The sequence below is a fragment of the Artemia sp. Qi Xiang Cuo genome, chromosome 6 (genome assembly GCF_049724085.1).
Source record: "Artemia sp. Qi Xiang Cuo chromosome 6, ASM4972408v1, whole genome shotgun sequence".
In the NCBI taxonomy this organism is placed as follows: Eukaryota; Metazoa; Arthropoda; class Branchiopoda; order Anostraca; family Artemiidae; genus Artemia; species Artemia sp. Qi Xiang Cuo.
In genome coordinates this window covers 23,996,411-24,005,880 of record NC_142799.1, presented here as the reverse complement: position 1 = coordinate 24,005,880, position 9,470 = coordinate 23,996,411, and the positions used below count along the sequence as shown (strand labels likewise).

Sequence of the window (9,470 nt, the reverse complement as noted above, 5' to 3'; positions counted from 1 at the left end):
TGTACCAGTTGATAAAACTAGCAATAATTTTGCCATAATTTGTCAGAAACTCTATTGTGATATTTTATCAAAAGAGTTACAAACAACAAATACATACGAAAAGGCCCATATGGAGGATAATAGTTTAATTGAAAATATAGAAGAAAGAATTTTGAAAAAATTCAATACTAAAATAAATGATAATGATAAACAGTTTACTTTCTTATATTGGAAGATAAAATTTCATAAAATCCACCAAAACCACGTTTTATTGCTGGGGCAGCAAGGTGTCCAACCGGAATTGCGGCTACTGATATATCTTTAATCTTAGGAGAAATTAGAAATAAATTTAAAGCATATTGCTCCGGAATTAAACAATTTTCTAACTTTAACCCATATTGGAGTGTTAATAACTCGTTACAAGTAATAGATTCTTTGGCGAATGTTTCAGCTAAAAGAGTCGATTCATTTGATTTTACTACTTTGTATACAAATTTGTCACTAAATTTAGTATTCGAAAAATTTAAAATGGTGATAAAGAAATCTTTTCTTTTGTCTAATATCGGATTTTTGAAAATTGATACTTTTAATAAAAAAGCCCCATGGACGAATTTCTTTAGAAGTAGTATTAATTCAAGATGTTATAGCTTGGATATGGTATGTGATTTATTGGAATTTGTTTTATTTAATACATTTATAAGATTTAATGGGAATTTATATAAACAAACTGTAGGTATTCCTATGAGTGGGAATGCGAGTCCATTCATAGCAGACCTGTTTTTAAGTCAATTAGAATATGAATACATGATTAATAAAAATAGCCCAAGTAATGTAAAATATAACCTTTAAAATAATAAAATATATCTAGTCGATCTGTGAGTAATAAATTGTGCACAGTTTATTGAGATTTCAAAAAATATTTATCCACAAGAGCTAATTCTTGAGCCTAGCTATGGGATGGGACACTCCGACCATTTCTTAGATTTAAATATTAATATTTCAAATAATAAATAGATTAATTTTTAAATTATATAAGAAAACGGATGATTTTAATTTTGATGTAATTAATTTTCCATTTCTTGAAAGTAATATACATTCAAATATTACTTATTCGGCTTATTATTCCCAATTATTTAGGTATGCAAAAATATGCAGTAATTACATAGATTTTAAAAATAGATGTAAAAAGCTGAGCGAAAAACTGATCTTAAGAGGTTTTTCTGCCAAAAAAATTAGTTGGCAATACAAAAAAGTTAGTTTCATGTATCATGATATTTTAAGTAAATATACAAAAAATTATAAAGAAATACTTAATGATATTTTCATATAATTGCTCTTGTGTTTCTCTTTTTTTGGAAGTTTGAGTTTGTAGGGGTTTTCAAACAAGCTTGAGGATCTTTAAATTGGTAATTGGTTCTAGATACCAATTAAAGATACATCTGGACATGTCTTTATTTGTTCCAGAATGGTCTCTTTCAGTGACCTCTGGGATTTTATTATGGAAACATTGAAACACTTTTTGTATGTAATTTTTAATAGCTTGACTGGTATGCATGTATTTCACAAGTTTTACCCGACATAGGGTTACCATATAGATCTTATGGTAGAGGCTCCACCGTGCCGGGTAAAGAATGTAAAGCCTCGAAACCCGTTAAGGCAGGTGGTATTTCTTCTGATGAGCCCTAAATGGAAGGTTCTACTTGGAAATATTTTGCTAGATTTAAGGTGCTTTTGCAGGTAAATTTACAACGACTTACATTTATTGATGACAACTTTGCTTGGATTTGGACTTTTCTATTTGGTTGACGGTTCGGGTATACTGTTTGGTCCTAGGTAGTTGGATAGATGGGTAAGGTAAAAGCCTCGTTCAAGTGCACATTTGTCTCAATTGCTTGATTAGGACGACAGTTTTTTTTTTTTTTTTTTTTTTTTTGCCAAGTAATTACCTCTTAAACATAATATATATATATATATATATATATATATATATATATATATATATATATATATATATATATATATTATTCGAAATTCGGACTTATTCGCCTCCTCCTTCCCCGACCGGTTATGCATATTGTATAGGTTCCTCATTTTGGGGCTTCTTTGTAGTGGTGTCAATGAAAGAAGTATTTCCTTCCCTTTTGTTTCTTTAAAAAAATACATGGTACTAAAAGATTTTTCTTTCTTTTACTATATTTATCTCTTTTACCACTAACGTCTCTTTTCGCCAAATCCTTTTCGAGCACCATTTTTTTCTCGCTGGCACGATGGCATGGGTTGTGTTAAGTCTAGTGTTTTTTTTTCCAATTACTGTTGGTATAACACGATCCTGAAAACATTTCATGATTTTCATAGTGCCTATGCAGTTCAGCAACCCCTGATGAATAACCTAGAAATAAGCACATATTGGGCAATGACATGCTTGGTGAAAACATCGCAAGTCCAAAAGAAACAGGTTTTCTGCTAGTAGCAATTCAATGAAGCCGTCTACTGTGTTTAATAATAACAACAGAGTACTTATATTGTATTTTAATGTATTAAGTATATATTAATTCAATTATATATTAAATGTAAGTATAATATAAGCATATATAAGTATATATTAAATCAATATTAATTTAATATATACTTATATTAATTATAACAACAACGTACTTATATTATATTTTTATTTTAGATACTTCCTAAACTAAATAATTTTATTATTAAGGAATAGGGTAGATTAACTCCTCGACAGCTCTTTTTACCAAAAGTGCGCTTCGGGAAATCTTCAGTTTCAATAATGAACCTTTAAAGAAAATTATTTATAGTAGCTACTGAATATACGTCTCATTTGTGTGGATAGGTCTTCAGACCCGCCCCCCTTTCCACAAATCTTTGACTCTTTTACAACTATTTCAATAAATTTGTATTTGTTTATCGATGGGTTTTCCTGTTTCTGTGCTCCCTCGAAACAAATTCATGAATGTGCATACTAGATACTTTATTAGAGATAACCTTTGATTTAATTTATTAATGTTAAGCATGACTTCCACTCAAGACATGGAAACTATAGTTAATTTCAGAGACCACACTGCCTTTCCATGACGATAAATAAAAGTTCAAATAGGGATAAGATCCTTTTAATAGATAGTAATTTTCACAAACAGTGATAAATTTCACAAAAATACTAGATATTTCGGTCACATATGCAGTGACCGTCACCAGTAGTCAAAATGATGACGGTCACTGCATATGTGACCGAAATATATAGTATTTTTTTTTGTGTAATTTTATCACTGTTTGTGAAAATTACTGTCTATTAAAAGGATATGATCCCTATTTGAACTTTTATTTATTTATCGTCATGGAAACTGAATAAGAAAGTAGAGAAAAGAGGATATGAAAATATAGGGAAGAGGTGGCAATACCTCTGCAGTGATTTCCTGCACTGCAGTGATTTCCCCAGCGATTTCCTGCACTAGGGAAAAGTTTAAAAGAAATGAGTTATGAAAATTTTCGCGCGTTTCTCTAGTTCAGACAGTTTGAAGGAAAGGGTAATTGGAAATTCTTGTATTTTTTTTTTATTCCAGAAGATAATAAGTTCAGTTTCTATCTTTTGGCATCCATCAATCAAAATTAAAACACATTTAAGTCTAGTTTCTACTCTTACACTAAAACGGGTTTTACAAATTCCAGGAGTAAAAAACTGGAGTAAAATTCCAAAAACTAGGAATTTATTAGGAGGGGGTAAAGGATGGAGCTTCAAACAAACTGAATTAGAAGGGTAGCATGTAGAACTGTTATAGTCTCAGATGGCTTTAATCTGCAATTGTTTTAGAAGTGGTAATAATAAAATCTGTGTTAATTGAAGCATTGTCTTACACGAAACGGCTTAATTATTATAGTGTCCTATAAAGATAAGTAGTTAAATAATTATTTTCCACTAATTGGTGACGGTCTTTAGATTCCCGATGGTTATTGTGTTGTCTGCTTCCTTTAAAGCTCCTCAGGAATCATGAGATTACGCCCTCTTTTAGTATGTGATTGTTTTGATATCAATATAGGAAGCAGTTCCCTTTCCGAATTTCCCTTCTACTATTTAATTTTTTACAAAATTAATTTCTATAAATATAGCTTTTTTCCATTTTATTGTCTACTATGTACAATTGCTATTGGTCAGACCTTAGCACTTGTAACATTGGTACTTCTCTTTAATTTAGCATAGTAGTGCTGAATCTTAAAGTAAATAAGCTGCAGTAACAAATTTAAGGGAGGGACAAATAGCGTCACAAAAACCTCCGTTAATCGATCTTTAAGACAAGGAGAAAAATTAAAACAAGGAACAAAAAAGAACTACGATAAAGGTGAAAAAAAAACTATAAAACAAAAGAAGAGAGAAACGCCGAACTGAATAATGTGGGAATAAAAACCGGAAATGGATAAAGCCGATGGTCTTTGATTTTGTTTCTTTTGGCTTTGGCCTTCGAATTTTCGTTTCAACCTGCAGTTTCTTTAGCTGCTATTTTTTCTTTTATATTTTTATACTAAAAATTTCCGCTTTATTTGCTAATTCTAGTTTTGCAACTTTTTTCCTACTTACATCCTTTTTATATGGCATTCCTTAGGGAGGAGGTTATTGCCTAAATTCCAGTACTTTTCTAAAATTCCCCTCATTGTCTTGTATTACAACTACAACGCTGCATTAGCATAATACTTGAAGGATGACCCATGCCTTCTCCACTTTAACTCTTCTATCATCACGCACGTGTTATTTCTAATATTTAATTTTTCTAATTAATATTCAAGGAACTAAAACAAAAATATTGGACTGTTCAATCATTCAGTAAAAAAGTTCACATCATAAATAAGGCCAATTATAGCATCATAAAAAAAAAATCCGAGAGAATGGGGAGGATAACCCCATGCAGACGAACGAAGAAGATTAATTTTTAACAAAAATGACAATAGTTGCCATTTCAGCAATATATAGCCACATTAAGTAGCCAGGTACCACACTATACCAAAAGACTATTTATCATCTTTAAATAATGGTTCCCACACAGCTGAAACACGTGAGCGTATAGTAGTCGGATCAATTTGTGATTTTCCCACTTCAAGCTTAGGAAGTGATTTATGTTTGGATTCTAAGCACTCTTCCATCCAGGCTAAATGACCACTGGAACTCGGTGATGACGGAACAGTATTTAAATTTGTATCTAATTTTTCAAAACTTTGCTCATTGCTTTCCTCTGTATTGAACAGGGTTGCCACTTCACTATGAATGTCAATTATCGGCTTGATTTTATTTTCTAATAAACATGGAATCTCTTCATTGCCCCGAGTCTTCTGGTAGATTGATTGAAAATCTTGTAGCTGAGGTAATGATTTGGCGACTAGATCTTGAAATACAGGGTCTTCAGTTTTTGAAGTAATATCCTGATTCTCCTGAAATACATAAACAATTAAAGCATTGGTGCACACGAACAACATTTTAAGGGGGGGGGGGGATTATGTTTTTCCAAAAGGCGAGTGAATTCTGAAAGAAAGGTATTAATGGGAGAAAACAAAATGACAAAACCTTGTAATTTTGGTAGGTGTGACATTCAACTTAGTTTTTCAGTTAAGTCTTTTCTCTAGTAAGAATTCCGTTTCAAATAGTAAAATAAATTGACTTGCTTCCTTTCAATCTGTTTATTTCATTTTTATAGCCAGATGCGTGTGAACACTCTAGTATAATGTATCATCAGTAGTCTGATGATACTGAGATATCATTTTTGAAACAGTGCCAATTTCTAAAAGCAGTAGGACGCTTTGCTTTGGTGAACTAGACAATCGGGTACGAAAAAGGTACCGGTCTTTAGGAGTTTTTGTGGTAGGTAAAGGAAATACAGGTAATAGGTTGGTAGGTTAGGTGATAAGTAAATACATATATTGTTATACATATAACATAGATTGGTACGTAAGGCAACATGGAACTAGCATGATGAAAACGCGGGAGATCTTTCCAATTGTGCATTTCCTATAGTAGCTATATGAACCTTGGATACCTGGACATGCAAAAAGCTTGTATAGATGAATTGTTTAAGCATAATTTTCGGTATTTGCGAATTATATAAAAAAAGGAGGGGGATACAGTACTAGACCCTTAAAGTCCAAACCGGCGGTGCTGATATCCGTTTCAAGACCCTTCAGCCCGAAGTGCAATAGGGAGGGGGGGAGCAGCCATCGTATGCTAATTATATTATAAAGTATAGAATAGTTCATCATTGTTATACAATATATGATATAATAATTAATTATATTATATTATAGCTATATAAATCAGGGATCATAGATCATATTAGATACTAAGATTTGCCAACCTTTTTTAGGTAAATTGTTTAAGGATAATTTTCGGCATAGAACTTGGCAATGATATGCTAAACGTATCTCTTTATAAACAACGAGGTTCGATCCCACTCAGCATATCATGAAAAAGTGGCTTGGACACGTCACTCCGATGTACAAAGACCCTGGAGAATGTTTCTTATGTGGACCGTAAATTGGCATAATTAAGCTGGGATATGGCTTTAGAACATATGAACAAAATCGGGGATTTCGGGATGTGCCCCAAGCAGTAGCTTTGAACAAGGTAAAGTGAAGCAGGAGTGTTCGCCAGCCAGTACGTCAATTTGAGCCGGCATGACACTACAACAAATTTGTAACAGCAGCAATCACAGCATGGCCTGTCCCCAATTATTCTATGAATAGTAAGTTAGCTCTTTGCTTTCTTCTTTTTATCAAAAGGACGCAGTTCTCTCTCGACTTGATTTCTCCTTCTCATATTCTATTACCACATATAGTATTTATAATATTTATTTCCTATTATATATTCATTTCTGTTGAACCCTTACAACCACCGAAACAAAGCACTCTTGTATAACTGATATCTATAAAAGCTTGTTCTGTCATTTCGCAATAATAAAAAAACCACGAATTTCAAACGAAAAAAAAAAAAATTAGGTTTTCACTAACATAGTTTTTCAACAAGACAAAACTAGTAAGAACTGCAATGCACAGTTAAAGAATGGGACTTGATCCTATAGATTGTACATACAAATACAACATGTAATCTAAGATAAGAGGTACATTTTCGTCAAACTCATGGTGAATCCCCCCCCCCCCCAAACCTCCTAAATACTCTTCAACAACTATGAATAATGATTAATCAAAGGACTCTAAGATGCACAAGCACATTCTAAGAAAGTGTGACACACACTCTTTGGTTATGGGCATGACGAGGCCTCAAATGAGCATTTGGATAAGTTTAATTCGACCAAAGGATATTTTCGACCAACGGGACAAACTTACCATATCATTTTCCTCGTGGTTCAACTGACGATGATATTCTGCAAGCCCTCTTGTTAGACTTGAGGCCACATAAAGTGCAATTTGAGCATCTTCATCCGACTTTACAACACATCTTGTCTAAAAGAAAAATCCGTGATGAGCGTAATTGTAAAAAACTGTTGCTGAAGGTAATGCAAAGTGAAAAAGCAAAGGAAGGAATCAGTTAAATTATTTTTTGAAAATAAACTTTAATACTAGAGGAGGAACTTGAGTGAAAAGTTCAAGTCAAAATAATTTTTAACTTTTAAAATATACACAATGAGGACAGAATAGTCTGACGACAAGAAAAAAAAAAAACTATCGTGTTTGCAGCAGGAGCAGCAGCAGCAGCAAAAACCTTGTAAAGAGTGAAACCCAGCCCATAGCAGCCATACTTTAAAATGTGAGTTTTAAGAAAAATGGCTTGTGATAATATTTCTAACGTAAACGTGACACTCTTGAGAACAGTAAAAGCAACTCAACAGTACACTAATTTTCAATTACAAAAATATATTTTTAGAATTTTAAGGAGCCCAAAACCCTCTAAAAATTACATCCAGTTGAAATAAAAAGCACAACACTGATATCGGCATTATTGAAGACCCTTAATTTGAGGTTTGAAGTCCACCGCCTTGAATAACAGGGAAAATCCTATTTTGCATAGATATCACTGGTGTATTTCCTCCACACCCCTCTCCCCCAGTGATGATTATAGTGTCAAGAGAGGGCTCATTTGAACGGAAGTAAGCAGCAAAGTAGATGACGCACAGTAAAAGGCTGATCTAAACCATTTTGTGCTAAAAACATTAACTTTGACCCATACAGGACAAAAATGCTGGAGATTACAAATTCTAAGAGCTAATTGACTTGCACTAGTCTAACCCTTAATTGGAGGTTCACATTTCCCCATCTTGAAAATTGAGGTTTAAAATAAACAGCGAAGAAGAGAGAGAGAGAGAGAGAGAGAGAGAGAGAGAGAGAGAGAGAGAGAGATAGAGAGAGAGAGAGAGAGAGGGGGGGGGACACGGAGAGAGAGAGAGGGGGGGAACAGGGAGAGAGAGAGAGAGAGAGAAAGAGAGACTCACAAGTCCAATAAGTAGCATTCCAAACGGGCCATCAGAAGGAGTGACAACAGTGTGCTCATCAAAGGGAGGTCTAAATAACAAGAAAAAAATCGATGAGGTAAAAGCAAATAACATTAAGATTACATGAGCAGAACAATGTTGAGTGATGTTAAAGTTACAATGTTGCCAAATTTTATGGACCCAAGTATTTCAAAATCGGCTTCAAACATCTGAATCGCTAAATACGGCAATTTTTAAACCTCCAGTTTTTCATGCGGTTAAGTTTAACATAGTTTAATATTTGAGCTTATTTAAGTCAGTGACATATTTAAGGTTCTAAAACGCCAGTCCCACCAAATCTTGGCAACGACAAATATGACACATACAAAACTGATGTAGAACATCTTTTAGTTTGGTTATAAGTCTCACTAGATTTTAAACCGTATGCCCACGATATTTATCCATTCCTATAAACGTCAAAACTGGAGACTAACAGTTCCTGGACTAACAAAGTCAAAATAAAACGAAACTCGAATGAGTTTCCACATTTTTGCTATAAACTGGAGAATTTAAAACAAAAAAACGAAATTTAGTTTTGACGTTGCTTTTAATATACTCTCTTCCCTATCACTCATGCATGTATCATGCATTTTCTACGATATAAAAAAAGCATTTGATACTCTAAATCATTCCATTTTGTTTGAAAAATTGAATGACTCTGGAATTCGTGGAAAGGCATTGGATCTAATAAAGTCATATTTACGAATTCGCGAATTCCAAATAGACCTACAAGGCCATCTGTCTCAGCGTAACTCCCGAGTGATATTGGAGTGCCCCAGGGGTCTATACTTGGACCGTTACTATTCTTGATATATATATATATATATATATATATATATATATATATATATATATATATATATATATATATATATATATATATATATATATATATATATATATATATATATATATATAAATGATCTCCCTAATTTTCTATGCTATTAGTTGATCCAGTGGTATCTATTGAAGCTAAAACCCCTTCATTATTGATCAAGAATATGTCGTCTGAAATGA

General features: G+C 32.9%; 1 protein-coding gene across 2 annotated transcripts in view; it reads right to left on the bottom strand.

The window, feature by feature from the left end:
- Positions 1-3,293: 3,293 nt before the first annotated feature.
- The window catches only part of LOC148951010 (uncharacterized), a 56,393-nt gene continuing 50,216 nt past the window's right edge, over positions 3,294-9,470 (bottom strand). The window contains exons 8-10 of one of the 2 annotated variants that reach the window (XM_089090558.1): positions 8,415-8,484; positions 7,312-7,428; positions 3,294-5,406 (exon numbers count right to left, since the gene is read on the bottom strand). In XM_089090558.1, coding sequence (XP_088946684.1) covers positions 4,990-5,406; positions 7,312-7,428; positions 8,415-8,484 — 604 coding nt within the window. In that variant the 3' untranslated portion in view covers positions 3,294-4,989. The remainder of the gene's footprint in view (positions 5,407-7,311; positions 7,429-8,414; positions 8,485-9,470) is intronic. The other variant, XM_089090557.1, reaches the window with a different exon arrangement.